Source organism: Staurois parvus, unplaced genomic scaffold (genome assembly GCF_062004578.1).
Source record: "Staurois parvus isolate SC_StPar_1 unplaced genomic scaffold, SC_StPar_1.0 ptg000022l, whole genome shotgun sequence".
Classification (NCBI taxonomy): domain Eukaryota; kingdom Metazoa; phylum Chordata; class Amphibia; order Anura; family Ranidae; genus Staurois; species Staurois parvus.
In genome coordinates this window covers 2953130-2974409 of record NW_028317818.1, presented here as the reverse complement: position 1 = coordinate 2974409, position 21280 = coordinate 2953130, and the positions used below count along the sequence as shown (strand labels likewise).

Genomic DNA, 21280 nt, shown 5'->3' with positions numbered 1-21280 from the left:
TGGCTTGCATCTAGGTTCACACTTGTGAGGTGCGGGACACCACATGTAATTCTCACATGAATTTCTGTGCAAATCACATGTGATGTATGTGCAGTGCGATTTGAGCCATACATTTTGTATGGCTCAAATCACATCTGCACTAAAAAGGTGCAGGACCCTCCCCCCCGAGCCTGATTCGCATTACATGGGTGTTCACCCATTGCAATAGTGCATTCACATTTTTGGTGGGTTAGGCAGCCCTTTCAAACCAATGGGCTGCTATAGCCCAACATACTTCAAATGCAGAGCACAGATGTAAATCAGTCTTCAAAGTCCCTCTTAAACTGTTTCCATCTCATACTACCCTTTCCACTGGGTGACAACACTGCTGTAAAGTTTCACTTAATAATGTCTCCCTATTACATGAGGTGGAAAAACAAATTCACTTAACCACTTCAAGTCCAGGCACTTTTATCCCCCTTGCTGTCCAGGCCAATTTTCAGCTTTCAGCGCTGTCACACTTTGAATGACAATTGCGCCGTCATGCAACACTGTACCCATATTCATTTTTTAGCATTTTTTGTAGACAGATTTTTATTTTTTTTGCTATATAAATGAAAAAGTCCACAAATGTTTTTAAAAATGGGTTTTCTTATAAAATTGTGCAAATAAATAATCTTTCTTCATAAATCTTGGCCAAAATGTGTTCAGCTATCTTTTTAGTAAAAAAAAAAACCCAAATTAGTTTATAACCAAAGTTTTATAATTTAAAAAAAAAAAATTTACATTTTTATTTTTTTTTTTATATTTGTTTTTTTTAAAACATACTGTCACCCTAGCAGTACAGTGTCACCATAGTGACACTATACTACTTGTGGGGGGTGATGAAGATTTTTATTTTTTTTTGCACCCATAAAGGCTGTAAAAGCAATCATTTCTCCTTCTCTTCCATTGAACATCAGAATTAGCAGATCCGCCACTGGCACCCTGTGATTTTCACAGATGAGAGCAAGTTCACCATGTGACAGACATGAAAGGGTGTGGAGAAGCCATGGAGAACGTTATGCTGCCTGTAACATCGTTCAGCATGACCGTTTTGGTGGTGGTCAGTGATGGTCTGGGGAGGCATATCCATGGAGGGACGCACAGACCTCTACAGGCTAGACCAGCAATGGGCAAACTACGGCCCGCGGGCCGTATACGGCCCGGCGGACCTTTTAATCCGGCCCGCGGAGCTAGGCTCCCGCAAGGCCAGTGGTCGGCAAGCCGCGGCTCTTTACAATAGATGCGGCTCTCCTGTGTGCCGGGCGCCCGCTCCCCTCCCTCCTCTCGGGCGGGCGGGCGACCTCCTCTCCTCCTCTCCCCTCCCCTCCTCTCGGATGGCCGCCCCCCCTCTAGGATGGCCGCCCCCTCCCTCCTCTCGGGCGTCAGGACTCTGCAGCTGTCAGGATGTAGGCGGGGCAGCCAGGATGTAGGCGGGGCAGCGTGACGAACTCTTCTCTCACAGTCCTCCCTGAAGACCAGAACGGCGCGGGAATACGAGAGGAACGCGCGGAGGAGCAAAGGTAAGTGAATTGACACAGGGGGGACTTACTATATGGGGGACTTACTATATGGGGAATGAATTACTATATGGGGGACTTACTATATGGGGAATGAATTACTATATGGGGGACTTACTATATGGGGAATGAATTACTATATGGAGGACTTACTATATGGGGAATGAATTACTATAGGGGGGACTTACTATATGGGGAATGAATTACTATATGGGGGACTTACTATATGGGGGATGAATTACTATATGGGGGTCTTACTATATGGGGAATGAATTACTATATGGGGGACTTACTATATGGGGAATGAATTACTATATGGAGGACTTACTATATGGGGGACTTACTATATGGGGAATGAATTACTATATGGGGGACTTACTATATGGGGAATGAATTACTATATGGGGGACTTACTTTATGGGGAATGAATTACTATATGGGGGACTTACTTTATGGGGAATGAATTACTATATGGGGGACTTACTATATGGGGAATGAATTACTATATGGGGGACTTACTTTATGGGGAATGAATTACTATATGGGGGACTTACTATATGGGGAATGAATTACTATATGGGGGACTTACTATATGGGGAATGAATTACTATATGGGGGACTTACTATATGGGGGACTTACTATATGGGGGATGAATTACTATATGGGGGATGAATTAATATGGGGGATGAATTACTATGTGGGGGATGAATTACTATGTGGGGGATGAATTACTATGGGGGATGAATTACTATATGGGGGATGAATTACTATGTGGGGGATGAATTACTATGGGGGATGAATTACTATATGGGGGATGAATTGCTATATGGGGGATGAATTGCTATATGGGGGACGAATTGCTATATGGGGGACGAATTGCTATATGGGGGATGAATTACTATATGGGGGATGAATTACTATGGGGGATGAATTACTATATGGGGGATTAATTACTATGCTTACTATGGGGGAATATTACTATACTTACTATGGATGACACATACACATCATTCATCTACTCTTGGTCCGGCCCCCGGGTCCAATATATGAACCCATTGCGGCCCTCAAGTCAAAAAGTTTGCCCACCCCTGGGCTAGACAATGGCACCCTGACTGCCATTCGGTATCGGGATGAAATCCTTGGACCCATTGTCCGTCCCTACGCTGGTGTAGTGGGTCCTGGGTTCCTCCTGGTGCACGACAATGCCTGGCCTCATGTGGAGATAGTATGCAGGCAGTTCCTGGAGGATGAAGAAATTGATACTATGGAATGCCCCCCCCTCCTCGCCTGACCTAAATCCAATAGAACACCTCTGGGGTATCATGTTTCGGTCCATCCGACACCGCCAGGTTGCACCTCAAACTGTCCAGGAGCTCAGTGATGCCCTGTCTGGGAGGAAATACCCAGGACACCATTTGTCGTCTCATTAGGAGCTTGCCCCGATGTTGTCAGGCATGCATACAAGCACGTGGGGGCCATACAAACTACTGAGTACCATTTGGAGTTGCTGCAATGAAATCTCAGCAAAATGGATTAGCCTGCTGCATAATTTTTTCACTTTGATTTTCAGGGTGCCTTTGAATTCAGTTCTCTGTAGGTGAATAATTTTCGTTTCCATCACACGATGGGGCATCCTTACGTTCCTAACACATTACCCAGTCCGTATCAGTATAGATATCCAGAATTATATTTTTCCCCATTGAGATCTGATGTGTTTTTTCAAAGTGTTCCTTTAATTTTTTTGAGGTGTGTATGTATGTATGTATATGTGTGTCATTTTGAAATTGTTAATTATAATATATGAATTACAGCATATTTGTAAAAACAGCCTGGGTGTATTTAACTGTCACTTGCTGATAATGAGTTTTTTTAATCTATACTGCGTGTCTGGCATAGTTTCTTAAGACACTGTTAGTCAGCAATATAAGAGTGCACTATGGTGATCATACAGATCTGAGACAGCACACATCTTATCAGCATACTGCTTCATATGCTCCCCTGTTATCAGGAGACTCACCAACTTAGTCATGACACATCAGAACACAACTTCAAGGAATGCAGAGTCATCTCTCTTTGATATCAATTCATATAAACCTCATCATTAATTATATCTTTCTGTATTCACATCTTCCAAGAAATACAAAGTCATCTCTGCTTCATGCCAATGCGTGCAACCATCCTATCATTTAAATTCTATACTTGCGTATTCATTTCTTCAAGAAATTCAAAGTTTTGCTTGTAATACTGATGCATACATCCCTTGTGTAGAAAGTATACAGGATTCAAGCTGCATATTAATGATGCACTTTACACTCCTATAAAGAACCCCAGGTAAACCTTTTCAGTTGTTTAGCTCAAGATTCAAAAACATGGTAAATGTAATTGCTAGGAGTTTGTATTTTTATATTAACTGGACCCAGCCTAAAAATACTTGTCCTGAGCAAAATATACTGTATAGGCTGCCAATGGGGGTTATTTACTAAAACTGCATGGTGCAAAATCTGGTTCCAGGTTTTATTGTCAAAGCTTGACTGGAAAAGCTGAAGTTAGAACCTGATTGACTCCCATGCACAGCTGCACCAACCTCTGAGTGCACCAGTTTTAGTAACTCTCCTCCATTGTGTTCTAGTTGCATGGATGTCATAGGGCACCTCCTGGCTTTTTTTTTTTTTTCAATCCAATCATTTTTAATGCAATGTTATACACCGTCACGTATTCTTTTTTTTTTTTTTTTTTTTTCTCCCACATACAAACCAACAGAAAAACAACAACCTATCACTTTACGCCAGCTTTAAACAATAGCATAAATAAGGCAGAGCTGAAAATAATCTTTGTGCTATCAATGCAAATGGGGCCAGTTCTGGCACTGCTAACCGGGGATGCCATAACTTTTCAAAACTTCTGGGGGCAGGTTATATTCTTGAACACCAGTTTTTTCCCCAAGATATGGTATTGTTAACCTGATGTTTTCACTCATCGATCCTTTGGGGGGCGCAAAAAGATATCCATTTTTGGCTATTATTTTGCAAGCTATGTGTAACAACCTGATGACAGGGGCTTACGTTTCAGTGGTGCATCTCTGGCTTTTTAATTTACTGTGAGAGTCCAAAGAAGTCAGAGTGAATTTGTTTCAAATCTGGGACTAAAAAAGTATTCAAGCCATTGAATCAACATGGTAATTGGGCAATTAGCTATTTCAAAGGAGATCAGTAATAAATATCACATGCCCATCAACATCACAATTCAGCAGGAAGGCAAGACGTAGGCTTTACATGTAATCAGCTGTGCCCAGTCACAGCTGATCACATGTAAACAGGAAATGTCGGTTATTGACAGTCCTCTCCTCAAATGCTGTCAGCGCTCCTCATGTGTGGAGAGCCAGTAAGTGGGATTCCTCAGAAGGGAAGTCTACACTGATAACCAGGGCACTGATCATCTGTACCCTGATTATCAGTGTAGCCCCATTAGTGCTGCCTTTCAATGCCCATCATTGCCACTGATCAGTGCCCATCAGAGCTGCCTTTCAGTGCCCGTTAGTAATGCCCAGCAGTACAGTCTATCAGTACCTGTCAGTGCCACCTATGAGTGCCAGCCAGTGCTTCCTATCAATGCCACATAGTGCTGCCTTTCAGTGCCCATCAATGAAGCCTGTCAGTACTCATCAGTGCCGCCTCATCAGCACACATCAGTGAAAGAGAAAAAATACTTATTTACAATTTACAAAACATTATAAGAGAAACTAAAATATAACTTATTTTTTCAAAATGTTATTTTTGAGTTTAGCAAAAAAAAACCCAGTGGTGCTTAAATAGCAGCAAAAGAAAGCTCTATCGGTCTCAAAAAATGGTTTGGTTTGGGTACAGTGTTAATGACTGCGCAGTTGTCATTCTAAGTGTGACAGCACTGAAAGCTGAAAATCTGGCATGGGCAGGAAGGGTTTGAAAGTGCCCAGTAGGTAAGTGGTTAATGTGTAGCCTTGGTGGCAAGCAGTGCTCTCTTCATAGATACAGTGGAAAAAATATGTAGCCATCCAGGGACAAGAAGTGTGGTGTTTTTAGGATTAACAGGTGAAAAAAGGGGATAGCTCACTTAAAGACTGATGAGCTTCAAAATACACTTTAGTTTGTGATTAAAATACACTGAAAGAATATCCACATTTGCATGCAAATGCCACATTACTGGCAATTATGTGATTAAAGGTACATTTTATATTGAGCCTTTCAAACTTTTGAATTTCCATTTAACATGCTCTAAGCTGGGTACACATGATCAAAAATCATCCAGTTCAGCAGGGACCAGCTGAATTCTGATCTGTGTGGAGCCCTCCCTTGAATGGTCGTGCTGGAAAACCTCTTTCGATCAGCAGCTGGAGCCAATCAGCTGCAGCTCTGATCAATGTATTCTGATAGAGCTGGAGTGCCTGCTGTCAGAATGCAATCACATAGTGGGGGAGATTGCTGAATCCACCTGTCTTGTGGATGCAATAATCTGTCAGGTTTTTTAAAATTCAGTTTGGTGGTTGAACGAAAAAGAACTGTGTATACCAAACATCAGTGTCTTGGGCTGCAAGGAATTGCTGGCCGATGTTAAAGAAATAGGACACTCCTAGTTGAGGATGGAGGGAAAGCCTTGATTACAATTAAAATCTGATAGCCAAGGAGAAGATCAGCTGAGACACACCCAGTAGTATTGAGTATTACATAAAGAAAAAAAAAATTTGACTTGCAACCCACTGGACACATGAATATTGATTCTTTTCTTTTACAGCCTCCCTATGTCTGTTTTGCAACAAGGTGACATGGTTGCTTTAGCTTCAATCTAACACCAAACACTAATCCTAAATTGCAGCAAAAGATATAGTATTACAGCCATAAATATATAAATGCTATCACTGATATTCAAGAGAAGAAAACACAATTACTCTGTTGGAATAAAAGTTGTACCCTAATTTGCAAGTGTCAAAAAATGATTAGTTTGGGAAAAAAATAACTGTAACTGTTTCTGTGTGTAGGTTTCAATACTTATTTGACTGAAATATGATTGGCTACTTTGGAGTACTGTAGTAACATTGTTGTTAGTCTTTTTCTCTCCAAAATGTATGCATGCATTGAATTAAATTAAAATGTATGCATAGACAAAGAGAATCCTCCCTAATGGGAGTCCGAAAAGAAACCGACAGTGTTTTTAACCCTTCCTACTTCTCTAAGACAAAAAGTCAAGGAAAATATACTCTTTAAGTGGCTTGCTTTCATTTATTTACAATTTTTTAAGATCAAATATGTGCATTTTTACAAGCTGTTTTTTCTTCCATGCCATTGGAAACCTCATTTCATAGTGTATTTTCTGTGCTTCAGAGGAAAGATTGTGCACATGCGTCCCCATCAATAGCCTGTTTGCTTTTCTTACAGCACCACCAGCTGGTAAATATGAGATTGCTGCTTATCCATTATAAGGGCAGTCTGAGTTCTAGCTTTGCCAGGTTCTGGTAAAAAAAAAATGGGATTATCATCCTAAAACGGACGTATTTAGGTTGCTTTTGCAAGGTACACTGAAAGTTTTTGTTTGGAGAATCATTGTGTCAAAAGCTACATGCCTGAAAACAATTTGATCTCTTGATGTTGCATTGTAGCACTATTGCTACATGCTTTTGTTTTTGTTTTTTTAATCAACATCTATGAAGTTGCTGTTTAAAGATTATCACCTTACTGCTGTCAATATGAACTTTTTTTTTAATCAACCCAGCTAGAACTATGTATTAATGTTCTCATGGCAAGTTTCCAGCTCTAGGAGAGTATTTTGTTTTTTCATGCTTCTATGTCAGATCCTGTAGAGAAGGTCAAGAAACAGTTTGATATTTCTGATTATATTATCATTTTGATTAAGAAGGTCTCTTGCATCAAAATGACAGGAGGCTTTATGGACAGACTCTGTTGGCTTTAGTTTAAAACATTCACTGCCATTTCTTCACTTGAAATCACTAATTCTGTTGTATTTACTTGCGTTACATTGCAGCCAGGCAGGACGTCTTGTACAGGTGCTGCCCCTTTGGATAGCTGCATGGGCTCTTCTTTCTGGGTAGGAGTCAGGGATTGGATTTTCTATGGAGGTACTGGTGAGGGCAAGATAGTTAACAGTTGGGAGGTGCTTTTTTTTTTTTTTTTAAATTCAGTCTTTAAAATGGAATATTCAAACTAATGGGAACGTGAACACACAATCTTTTCCTACTGTGGCAGTAGTACTTTCCTTCCTTTTTGTCTCTTGATTGCTGTAGTATGTAGACACTGAAAAGCAAGAATATAAGCAGAAGCAAATGTTTGCAACAATATTAGTCATTCAACTGTTATGCAGAGCTTTTTTTCTTTATTTCCTGATCAAAAAAGATCAAAGTAGATTTTTAAAAACATGGTACTGACATATGGTGGATAGGCAACTGAATGAATAGAGTTTAGGATGTTATGCCTTTTTGTTTCTCCTCACACTGCTCCTCTCACAATTCCCCTCCAAGAAAATAGCCCAACTGTAGATGGAATGCTGTACCAAGAGCTCTATTGTTGGATGCTCTTCTTCCAGGTGTAACAATGCTCTATTGTTGCACATGGTGTTCAACAGCGAATTGCTGTGCAGGACTGGAGAATTATGCTTCTGTCTAATATTCAGGGTGAGTAGTATTTATCTGACAAAGGTGTAAACAACTGGAGGTATAAGTGGAGCAACCCTTCAAACAAATGGTTGTCTTAGGATACCACTGAAGTAAAGTACCAGGGAGAATTTGACTCATTTTGGTTTGCATTTCAGTAAACTGACTTGGTGCTATGGGTTACTTGACTTTGCACATCATGTTTGCTCGTTGGCTGCTTTATAAGATGATGTACTTTTTAGCTTTCAAAGATAAACTCTTCTACAGTATATGTAATATCTGTGCTTTTATATATGTTGTTCAGGCAAATGCAGATCCTTCTGTAATAAACTGCTTACACAACCTCTCTAGAAGAATTGCTATCATTTTGCAACACGAGGAGCGGAGATGCCAGTACTTGACCAGGGAGGCCAAATTAATCTTGGCGATACAGGATGAAGTGTCCGCTGTGTCAGAGAGTGAGTTCTTTGTGTTTTACACTAGTATTTTGCTGTATATTTTCTTAAATTTTTTTTTTTTTTTATCTAACCTAGACTGTTAGAAGTGACTCATGCAGATAGCAGAAGGATGACAGACCAATAGGAAATCACACTAGGTGCTTTGGTTCAAATAAATTACACACTATAGAAGGATATGCTTTATAATTTTTTCATTTCGGAGGTGTACAGCCACTTCAACCATTTATATATACTTTATATACACATCCTTGGGAAGTGGTGCTGATGTCTGGGTGATAGTTGTACCTTCAGCCTTGATTCATTTTGTTCAGCCAGTGATTCGCTTTAACCTAAAGTTGTCCAAGCAGGTATATAGACATCTGATCACTTTTACAGGCGGTGAAAGAGGGATCCCTCACCACCTTTACCTGGCTGTTCTGTCCCATCATATCTCTGCGACCAGTTTGGTTCTCTCCTATAACGAGAACACTGCACAGAGTGAGAGAAGATTGTTCCCCTTCCCCTGTGACATCAGAAAGTGGAAGATTTCGGTTTGTTTGTTTACAAGCCATTAACAGCTTGTAAAGCATATAACCAAACAAATCTTGGTTTGATCAGATGCTTTGGAGGACAGAGGAGAGATATTTAAATAAATTTAAATAACATATAGGAAAAAGTTTAAAGCACCCCCATCCCCCAGTGCTCCCGCATGAATGCAAATGTGCACTTGGGTCCCCATACATATGTAAAAAGAGATTGCACCACACGTGAAATATCAACTCAAACGTCAGAGTGAAAGCAATAATTCTGGGTCAGACCTATTGTGTAACTCTAAAATGGTAACCTGTAAAGGCTTTTAAAGCATCACATATGGAGATTTTTTAGGTACTGTAGTTTGTTGCCGTTCCATGGGCATATACAGATATAAAGCGTGAGTATCGATGTACTTAACGTAACTTCTTTTAGATTTTATAAAAAAATGGTGTATCATATCATGTGGCGTAAAAGAAATTGTAACAACCATCATTTTATTCTACAGGCCCTGTGCTTTTTATATATATATATATATATATATATATATATATATATATATCTATATCATACATACATGTGAGAAATGGCCCAATGTTTAAGTGATTGTTGCCCTGTGTACACTCCTGAATGGAAACATTCACTTAGGGAGCGCACGTGTATTTAAATAGCTATTGTGCCACACATGCTGGGTATCCCTCGAACCCCTCGTGTATCGCATTGTATTGTTATTGTACTGTCGCATGTATTGTCTCCCATTATATTGTACCGCGCTGAGCGAACTGTTGGCGCTTTTTAAATACTGTATAATAATAATAATAATCACAACAAATGTCAGAGTGAGGGCAATAATTATAGGGCCATAAATCATGGTTAATTCTAAACTGATTACCTGTAGAGGCTTTTGAAGTAATGCATATGGACAATTTTAGGTAAATAATTTTTCGCCATTTTGGCAAACGTGCGCAAACTGAGGACTTGACATGTATGGTGTCTATTTATTTGAAGCAACCCCATCTTTTATATTTTACCAAAAAACGGAGTGGTATTAATGTCTATGTGCACTAGAATTAATGTTTTTTTTTACTGAAAATATAGATTTGATAAACAGGGTCTCTGCTTTCAAAAAATATATAATTGTTTTAGGGGTTAAACCTTTCGCTGCCAGGCCTTTTGTTCTATTTTGATCTGAGGTGTTAGAACATTTTTTGCAATATTTCACTTTATTTTTCACTTGCAGCTTGCAGAGGTTTGTAAAAACATACCCAAACCATAGATGGTGAAAAAAGAAATAAATGGTGAGCGCAGAGAACAAATTAAGGAAGTAGCTGGCACAACGTGGCAAACACTCTGCCTCCACCGAAACAAATAATTATAAATAGGTGCAGCGCTTTAAAAGATAAATTAAATGAAAAACAGTGTCACCACACAAAATGGATATCAAACATGCAAAATAACAAATCTACAAGTGATGCACAATAATTATTCCCAAAGTAGGGAAAACAATAGTCCCAAAATTATGATGTGATCAATCAAAGAAAAAATAAATATAAGTGATTTCTGTGACTTCCGCGTTAATCCTCCACCATTATGCACTCACTGGAAGCAAGTAGCAAACCAGCTTAGAACAGACTGACACTTAAGGGCAAATCTGCTCAATTTCCATTTCCAGCCAGCAGTCTATCCCCGGGTAAGATTCCTCCTAGAGTGCAAGTTCATAAACCGAGCCCGGAGACTGCACTGTAACTGTTTGGTAATCAACTCAAAAATATTTGGCTTGTATTCAAATGTTTAAAGTGGTATTAAACCCAAAAGCGAACATTTAAAGGAGAAGTTCACCTTTTGGAACATGGTACAAGTTCTACCCCTATTTGGGGTGGAACATGTAACATGTTCCAGCAGTTGCAGCCTCTCCCCCCTCTCCCAGTGACAGAGCAGGGGATCTTCTTCCGGTGTCTAATGTCACTATTTGAAAATAAGTCACCTGGGGCTCTGCCCACATGGCTGCATCATTTATTCACAGTTTCCTGTGAATGACTTGAACTACAAGTACCATCTGCTTTTGCAGCTGATGGCTTGTAGTTCTGAATGAACTGCAGGGTCTCTGAAAAGCGGCCTTGTAGTTCATTCACAAGCCTTGTAGCTTGTAAACAGTCAAGCCCATATGAAGGTACTGGCTGAAAGCTGCAGGGCTTGTCTGGCACCGCACCCCTGATCCATTGATTGTTGCAATGCTTTCCAGGCTCCAGGGGGAAAAAAATAATAAATACACCATTTTTTTTTTCCTGCAAAAATGTCTGCATTTATTATTTTTCCCAAAAGGAGAATTTATCCTTTTTAATATAAAAAACAATGGAGAACCACCTGCGCTACCCTGAATACACTATTAAACTAGGAATGGGTTGCTGCTGACACCTGGCTATACACCTGGATAAAATGGGATCAAAATTAAAACAAAATTGGTGCTGCGCTCCCACACTTACCCTTGTATAAATAATTAAATCAAAAATGAACTTTCAATTACACCCCTACTGAATCCTCCTGTGTATAATTATCCCAAACTCAATTTTCATATTATTATACAATCTATGCAGTGATGTTTGATAAACCATATGAAATAAAATAAAAATGTGCAAATCGCATAAAAACACAATACATAAACCCACTTGTGTCCCTAGACAGGGTGTAATCACAAACATGTATTAAACCACACGTGATAAAACACTTGGCATAAATGAATGCCCAAAGGTGCAGTGGAAATAGACTGACAAATGGCACTATTGTTCCTATAAAACAAACAATAGGATGGTCAGGATAAATGGACCCTGACTATAAGACAATCTACAAGGACTATAATAAATCCTTCAACATAAATGTGCGACCACCACTCAGCAAGTGCCCACATGTACCAAAGTATAAATTGCTGTGCTCTCGTCCCTAAACTTGGGACTATACTGCTATATAAATAGCAGGAATAAAATAAATAAAAATAATTAAATAAAATAGTGAGTGAATCCACAAATGACAATCCAGTGACACTCTGATAAACACATAACTTAAATTTATAACAAAGTTCACAAAAACACGTGCCACCAATTATTAATAAAGAATAAACAAATCGTCCATGTGTGTAATCTTCAATATGGCTGGATATATAGAAACCTCCAGCGATCAATATAAATCTGGCAGGTGAACAAAAAGTGTATTTCTTCACCAGTAAAATTGCCCCCTCACCTTCATGAAGCGACCACACAGGGTCAAACCGCTTTTTTGCTATTAAGCACAGCCAACCGCTTAATCCTCCACGTCAGATTCAGTATCACAAACAGTGGTGGTATCCCCCTTCAGAAGTTACAGGTATCACCTCTCCTGATATCTGGATGGTTTTCATATGATCTATTTGTACCTCAGCTTCCTCATCAATGTTTATAAAACAAGAAGAAGAATCCTTCCATCGTGTGATATTGTTTCATTTATTGATATAAAAGAATACTATACAGTTGTGACCAAAATTATTCAACCCCCACTGAAATTGAGTGTTTTGGCCAGTTTGACATTGCTTTTGATCATTCAGTCATCTTGCTTACATTTACATTAAAGAGGCACTTGTAGGTCAGACAAATATAACATAACAGTTATAATGAAATAACCACAAATGTCTTTTCTGTGCTCACAGCATTATCAGTTTTATTCAACCCCCAAGTGACATTCAATCTTAGTACTTAGTACAGCATCCTTTTACAGTTATAACAGCTTTTAAACGTGAAGCATAGCTTGACACAAGTGTCTTGCAGCGATCTACGGGTATCTTCGCCCATTCTTCATGGGCAAAGGCCTCCAGTTCAGTCACATTCTTAGGCTTGCGCACTGCAACTGCTTTCTTTAAGTCCCACCAGAGGTTCTCAATCGGATTTAAGTCTGGTGACTGCGATGGCCACTCCAAAATGTTCCAGCCTTTCCTCTGCAACCATGCTCTAGTGGACTTGGAGGTATGCTTGGGATCATTGTCCTGTTGAAAGGTCCAACGTCTCCCAAGCCTCAGGTGTGTGACGGACTGCATCACGTTTCCATCCAATATCTCCTGGTACTGAAGAGAATTCATGGTACCTTGCACACGCTGAAGCTTCCCTGTACCTGCAGAAGCAAAACAGCCCCAAAGCATGATTGACCCTCCACCATGCTTCACAGTAGGCAAGGTGTTCTTTTCATCATAGGCCTTGTTCTTCCTCCTCCAAACATAGCGTTGATCCATGGGCCCAAACAGTTCTAATTTTGTTTCATCAGTCCACAGAACACTATCCCACAACTTTTGTGGTTTGTCCACATGGCTTTTGGCATACTGCAGTCGACTCTTCTTATTCTTTGGAGACAGCAAGGGGGTACGCCTGGGAGTTCTGGCACGGAGGCCTTCATTACGCAGTGTGCGTCTTATTGTCTGGGCTGAAACTTCTGTACCCACATCTGACAAATCTTTTCTCAGTTCCTCAGCAGTCACACGGGGACTTCTCTCCACTCTACGCTTCAGGTAGCGCACAGCAGTCGAAGTCAGCATCTTCTTTCTGCCACGACCAGGTAGCGTTTCAACAGTGCCCTTTGCCTTGAATTTGCGAATGATGCTTCCTAAGGTGTCTCTTGGTATGTTTAACATCTTTGCAATCTTCTTATAGCCATTGCCCTTCCTGTGAAGAGAAATCACCTCTTCTCTTGTCTTCCTGGACCATTCTCTTGCCTTCACCATGTTTGTAACCACACCAGTAAATGTCTAGAAGGAGCTGAGTATCACAGTCATTTTAAAGCTGCCTAATTGGTGCTTATTATGCTTGATTGCTGCTCGGTGACATCCACAGGTGTTTTCAATACCTGATGGAAAGCACCTGTATGAACCTCTGTTCTTCAGAGTGGTAGTCTTTAAGGGGTTGAATAATTGTGGCAATGAAGAAACCACATAAGAACCATTTACTACTGTATTACATAAACAATTGATGTCATTTTAGTTGCATTTGGGTAGTTACAACGTCCTTGTAGGATTTGATTCTGAATACAATTCCAAATGTACACTATAGTCCCTAAACCCCTTTACAGCATTGGGGGTTGAATAATTTTGGTCACAACTGTAAATGCTCACTTGCATGTGTTATGAGAAATAAATGCTCACAGATCCTCAAAGGAACTCCTGGGTGTAATCCTATGGGTGTATCAAGATGGCCCTTCCGCCGAAAGTGATGTCACCACGTCTCCGTCTCTCGTCCGACTAGTTGCGTCACTAATTGCGTGACTTCATCAGGATTTTTCCATTAGATTAATATGAGGACAGTATAAACAGCATGGTTTGTCACCACTGCCGTTTGTTCCTGATGAAGTCACGCATTTATTTATGCCAAGTGTTTTATCAAGTGTGGTTTAATACATGTTTGTGATTTCACCCTGTTTAGGGACACAAATGGGTTTATGTATTGTGTTTTTATGCGTTTTGCACATTTTTATTTTATTTCATATGGTTTATCAAACATCACTGCATAAGATTGTATAGTAATATGAAGAATTGAGTTTGGGATAATTATACACAGGAGGATTCATTAGGGGTGTAATTGAAACCTCATTTTTTATTTAATTATTTGTATAAGTGTGGGAGCGCAGCACCAATTTTGTTTATTCTTTTAATACATTGCAGTTTACCAATTCTTAGATGTAATGGCTGCATTAATTTTCTTTTTAAGGCCTTTTTTCTTTCATTTTCAGCTGGTGATTCTGCCAGTAAGTCTCTGTTGTGTTTTTTTTTTGTTTTGTTTTTTTGTTTTGTTTTTTTGTTTTGTTTTTTTTTCTAACAGAACAAGCTCCTCTGCAAATGTATCAGTGTTGAGACAAACCATTTCACACTGAGATGGGTACTTACAATTATTGGCTTTTATTTATTCATGTAAAACCTTTATTCCAAAAGATTAACAAAAACTGTTGCTATAACTGTCTCTGTAACTTCATTGTGAGCTGGAGTTTGGCTTCAATTTGTTAGCGTATTTAAATCTGCTAGTACATCTGACACTACCCGCTCCTAGATTCACAATGCTGCTGTCTGTTGTGCCCCTGTCCACCTTTATCCAGAGTCAGGGGCACGCTAATACAAGAAGTACATTACTGGCCAGATCACCATGTAAAACCATCTAAAAAAGAAACACAAAAACTAATGCAGCCACCACATCCAATGATTGGTAAGTTGCAATATATTACATTTTTCGTTTTCTGTTTAATACCACTTCAATAACATTCTGATATGCAAGTTAATAGAAAAATCCATCACGTTTCCTGGTGGCACTTCAGCTCTTTATTAGGGATATAGCTGGCAGGTGTCTGTGATATTGAGCCCTTAAGATTGCCAATTTCAGGTTCCCCAGAGTCTAAGCCCCAGCCTGCTTTTTCACCAGGGACCTGCAGCAAGCTGGAAATAGGTCACGGCCCCCGGGTAATCCCAACTGTGGATGCAGTGATCACTCGCATGTGCAGAGCACAAATGACAGAAGGGAATCCAGGAAACAAAACAAGGTTAGGGCAGGCGACAGGCAAGCACAGATTGTAGATGAAGTCGAGGTTGATACTCAGGAAGTCAGACACAGAATACACGCAATAGTAGGTAAACGGGAACTCAGAGAACCGGGAAGATGCTCAGGCAAAAGGGGCTGCACTGATCATGTTTTATATAGGGAAGTTAACTGGGAGGCGGGCCGGGAAGTGATGGAAGGGAAAGGAAACCCAGAGAATAGCAGGTGAGGGCCATAGGTGAGCACAGAAGACAAACAACACATATGAAAAAATCAGGTCTAGGAGAAGCACTGCAGCAAGAAGGTAAAGTCTAGTACACATGATGAGAAAATCGGATGGAAAGGAAATAGATCGTCTGATAATCTGATCGTTGGTACACAGCTTTCAAGAGCCAATCATGGCAGTTCATGTGCAAATATCTGAAGGGATAGAACAAAAAATGTTCTCGTAAGATAACAGAAGGAACAATTTTTGTGTAAATAGTATTTGTATAAAAAAAAAAAAACTGAGTGAACAGAAAAAGATTACATTATAATGCAATACATTACATCATTTTCGAAGTTGCATTCTGTCTAGCGAGAATTTTCAGAACTTTAGTAACCTATTCATTTTCGATATAAGACTAGAATGCAAGAAAAAAAAGTCATTTGATATTCTCATAGTGTGTACGAGGCAGGCTAATGCAGGCCATAGATGGGTCGAAAATCGGCCGATTTTTCGTCCGAAAATAAAATCGGCCGATTTTCGGATCGTTAGTGGGCGATTTGGTCGGCCGTTTTTCGGTATTTTGGCCGTTTTTTTTTTCCGGTAAAGTTGGAAAAAAATCGGCCGATTTTGCCGATCGGCCGATTTTCGCGGCAATTAGTGGGCAAATCGGCCGATTTTTTACCGATAAAAAATCTGCGCATGAGAAGTGACCTGCAAGAGGAAGACAAAAAGAAGAGGAAGACGATGAAGAAGAGGATGAAGAAGAAGAAGAGGATGAGGATGAAGAAGAAGAGGATGAGGATGAAGAAGAAGAGGATGAGGATGAAGAAGAAGAGGATGAGGATGAAGAAGAGGAGGATGAGGATGAAGAAGAAGAGGATGAGGATGAAGAAGAAGAGGATGAGGATGAAGAAGAAGAGGATGAGGATGAAGAAGAAGAAGAGGATGATGATGAAGAAGAAGAGGATGAAGAAGAGGATGAGGAGGATGAAGAAGAAGAGGATGAGGAGGATGAGGAAGAAGAGGATGAGGATGATGATGAAGAAGAGGATGAGGATGAAGAAGAGGATGAGGATGATGAAGAAGAAGAGGATGATGAAGAAGAAGAGGATGATGAAGAAGAAGAGGATGATGAAGAAGAAGAGGATGATGAAGAAGAAGAGGATGAGGATGAAGAAGAAGAAGAAGAAGTAGGATGAAAATAAGAAGAATTCCAGTCCAGCAAAAAGTGTCTCTGCAGAGAGCTCCGCTATTTCTGACAGTTCTCTGACAGTTCCTTGACATTTACAGCGGTTGAAACATTGTATCTATTTGTTTCCGAATAAAAACATCTGTATCCTAAATGGAAACAAATAGATACATTGTTGCAACTTCTATAAATGTCAAGGAACTGTCAGAGAACTGTCAAAGAAATAGCAGAGCTCTCTGCAGGGACACTTTTTGCTGGCTCTAGACCGGTAGAAAATCGGCCGATTTTTTTTTTACCATTGATGGTAACGTCGGCCACTTGAACAACCGATTTTTCGTTTTTTAAAAGAAAAATCTGCAGTTTTTCTCCCCATCTATGGTCTGCATTAATTGTGACAATAGCATTAATATCCATCAATAATAGATTAAAACCGTACTATGTAACCATGGAAGAATAATATGAAAGAAGAGTAGTGTTCGCCATCTATCTTTTTTGTATCTAAAATTTTAACACTTGATATATCATCAGGTTATTACAACATATGCCCTTCTATGTAATATTTCATGAAAAGTCCAGTAAATGTTACAATTTTTTTTAAATAATTACTATTACCCTTAGAGCCGAAAACCTATAAGAAATTGTGCAAACTGACCCCTTCTAGACACTTAAGAGCCGCATCTTAGTCTTGTACTGGTGGTTAACTAACCTTTAAAATGTTTCCTCAATCCCCTTCTTAAAATTCACTAGTTCTTACAAGACTGTAAAGGGTAGGAAAGAAGAATGGCCACAGATGCATCTTTTCTGGGTCACAGGAGTGCACTTTTGCACTCGTGCGACCCAAAATCAGCTGACAACAGGCTAAAGCCCACTGCCAGCCGATATCACAGAGCTGTTCCAGGCTCTGGAATGATCCAAACCATATTGTTGGGATTCATCCAGCTGCCTGATTGAAAGCTTGTTCCAACTCTCAGTGGATGGCTGAAGCCAGCTGCACCTGTCCCCTCTCCAACCTGGTGGTCCAGTGAATGCTGGAGGGACATAGCGGAGAACAGTGACTGACTGTCACTGCTATCCAGTCTGAGAACGGAGCAGTAAGCTGCCATGATTGCTCAGTTCTTGGGCTTGGAGCTGGTGGGGGACAACTGCAGTGTCTCCTATGCTGCAGAAGTGTGTGTTTTTGTTTTTTATGGCATGTCCATATGTATTTAAATCACAATAGCTATACTGCCATCTAGTGTTACCTTTATATAATACACTCAACAGAAATTTCCTTTAGCTTCATGTAAAATATGCACTGAAAAGTACTATCTATGAACCAAATAGTCTCCCAAAATGCGTAGTATTTGAAACCTGTTTATAATATTTTAAAGTAGCACACATTGTGTTGGTACTGTATTTATTCTGGGAAAAAATTGTTTTGGTGAGTATTGTTTTTAGAAACTATAGAAATATTGTCTCTATTTATTTAGTCTCTTTCCTAAAGAAATCCTTCCAGCAGGCCTAATCGTGTAATTTTAAATGTAAGGCAATTGCCCCATCTGGGCAATATCTTTTTTTCTATTAACTGCAGCGTTCTAGGAGTTGCAAAATGTTACACTGGTGTAGTTAGATTGAAAAAGGATAATCAAACTGATAAATCTGTGGACCAACATTCTAATATGATTTTTGTTATTTCCTTATATATTACAACTTCATTATATAACAGAATTGGATTAGTATCTACAAGAAAATTGTTTTGACAGTTGTTGGTTTTTAATTATGTCAGAGAGTTGTGTGGTAGAGATTGATTGATTGATTGAAAAAAGGATTATATTAAGGGTGTGTTTTCCCTCCTTTCCTCTGCTTTTGGCTGGTTTGAAATTGCATACAGTGGATATAAAAAGTCTACACACCCCTGTTAAAATGTCAGGTTTCTTTGGTTTAAAAAAAAATGAGACAAAAATAAATAATTTCAGAACTTTTTCCACCTTTTAATTTAACCTATAAACGGTACAACTGAATAACAAACTGAAATCTTTTAGGTGGAGGGAAGTAAAAATACAAAACTAAAATAATATGGTTGCATAAGTGTGCACATCCTTAATTATTATTATTATACAGGATTTATATAGCGCCAACAGTTTGCTTTACAATATAACGGGAGACAATACAGCAACAATAGAGTTCAATACAAGATGGAAAGAAGGGCCCTGCTCCTTGGAGCTTACAATCTAGGAGGGAGGGGCTAGTGGTACAAAAGGTAGTAACTGTGGGGATGGACTGGTTGGAAGAGTAGAAGATTCCATTATTAGCTGAGGGCAGGATAGGCTTCCCTGAAGAGAGAGGTTTTCAGAGATCGCCTAAAAGTGAGCAGATTAGGCTATAGTCTGATAAATTGGGGTACAGAGTTCCAGAGGATTGGGGAAGCTCTGGAAAAGTCCTGGAGACGAGCATGGGAGGAGGAGACAAGGGAGCTAGAGAGCAGGTCGTCTTACGAGGAGCAGAGAGTACGGTTAGGGTGATATTTAGATACAAGATTGTTGCTGTAATTTGGGGCAGTGTTATAAATGGTTTTATGCGTTATTGTTAATGTTTTGAATTTTATCCGTTGGGCAATGGGAAGCCAGTGGAGGGATTGGCAGAGAGGGGTGGCAGATACAGAACGGTTAGTAAGGTGGATAAGTCTGGCAGCAGCATTCATGATCGACTGAAGAGGAGATAGCCTGCAATTCGGTAGGCCAATGAGGAGGGAGTTACAATAGTCAAGGCGAGATATAACAAGGGAGTGAATAAGTTGCTTAGTGGTTTCCGAGGTTAGGAACGGGCGTATCTTGGAGATGTTGCGGAGGTGGAGTCTACAAGATTTGGACAGTGATTGGATTTGGGGATGAAAGGACAGATGGGAGTCTAGGATTACACCTAGAACCCTGGCATGAGGGGAGGGACTGATGATTGTGTTATTGATCTTGATGGAGAAGTCGGGAGGAGGCACGGGCTGGAGGGAATACTAAGAGCTCAGTTTTGGACAGATTGAGTTTGAGGAAGTGGATTGACATCCATGCTGATATGTCGCTTAGTAGGTTAGTAATGCGAGAGGAGACTGAAGGGGTGAGGTGAGGGGTAGAAAGATAGATTTGTGTGTCATCAGCATAGAGATGGTACTTAAAGCCATGGGAGTTTATCAAGTGACCAAGGGAGGAGGTGTAGATGGAGAAGAGAAGGGGTCCAAGGACAGAACCTTGAGGGACCCCTACAGAAAGAGGGAGTGAAGAGGAGGAGGCAGCGTTATAGGTAACGCTGAAGGAGCACTACGATAAGTAGGAGGAGAACCAGGAGAGAGCAGAGTCTCTGAGACCAAGAGAGTAGAGTTTTTTGAGGAGGAGGGGATGGTCAACTGTATCAAAAGCCGCAGAGAGGTCAAGTAGTAAGAGTACGGAGTAGTGTCCATTGGTTTTAGCTGTTAGTAGATCATTAGTGAGTTTTAGTAGGGCAGTTTCAGTGGAGTGTAGTGAGCGAAAGCCACACTGTAAAGGGTCAATAAGGTTGTTGTCGGTGAGGTGGGAGCTCAGGCGATTGTAGACTAAGCGTTCTAGGAGTTTAGAGGTAAGTGGCAGCAGGGAGATGGGTCTTAAGTTGTTCAGGTTGGTGGGGTCCAGGGAGGGCTTTTTAAGTATTGGAGTGATGTGTGCATGCTTTAGAGGGGAAGGCACCAGTAGAGAGGGAAAGATTGAAGATGTGAGTGAGGGAGCATAGGATGGAAGAAGAGGGTGACCGTAGTAGTTGTGAGGGGACAGGATCCAGGGGGCAGGTAGTGAGACGGGCTTCTGAGAAAACCTTAGTGACCTCTTCGGTAGTAGCAAGGTCAAAAGAGGAATGTGTTGAGGGAGGTTTTGTATAAGGTATGCTAAGTGGGATGGATGTCTGTGCAGTGGCGATGTCCCTACGAATTGCGTCAATCTTGTTTTTGAAATGATTTGCAATCTCGTGAGCAGTGAGTGAGGTACTGGGTGGATGTGGAAGTAGAGAGTTAAAAGTAGAGAAGAGACGACAAAGACTGGATGACAAGATATTAATAAGAGTGACAAAGTAGGCTTGTTTGGCAGCATGAAGGGAGGAATTGTATGTGTGGTCAGTCTGCCAAGGTTGTAACGGTCGGGGCCTGATGCTTCGTGTTGTTAGAGGAGCAAGTGAGTCTAATGCGGATGAAAGCGAACTGTTGTAGAC

The 21280-nt window shown here is 40.2% G+C and overlaps 1 protein-coding gene across 7 annotated transcripts in view; it reads left to right on the top strand.

Moving 5' to 3' along the window:
• NPRL3 (NPR3 like, GATOR1 complex subunit) overlaps positions 1–21280 on the top strand; it is a 249808-nt gene that overhangs the window by 127980 nt on the left and 100548 nt on the right. For all 7 annotated transcript variants that reach the window (XM_089691819.1, XM_089691772.1, XM_089691798.1 and 4 more), the window contains one exon: positions 8484–8637. In XM_089691819.1, the coding sequence (XP_089547945.1) occupies positions 8484–8637 (154 nt within the window). The remainder of the gene's footprint in view (positions 1–8483; positions 8638–21280) is intronic.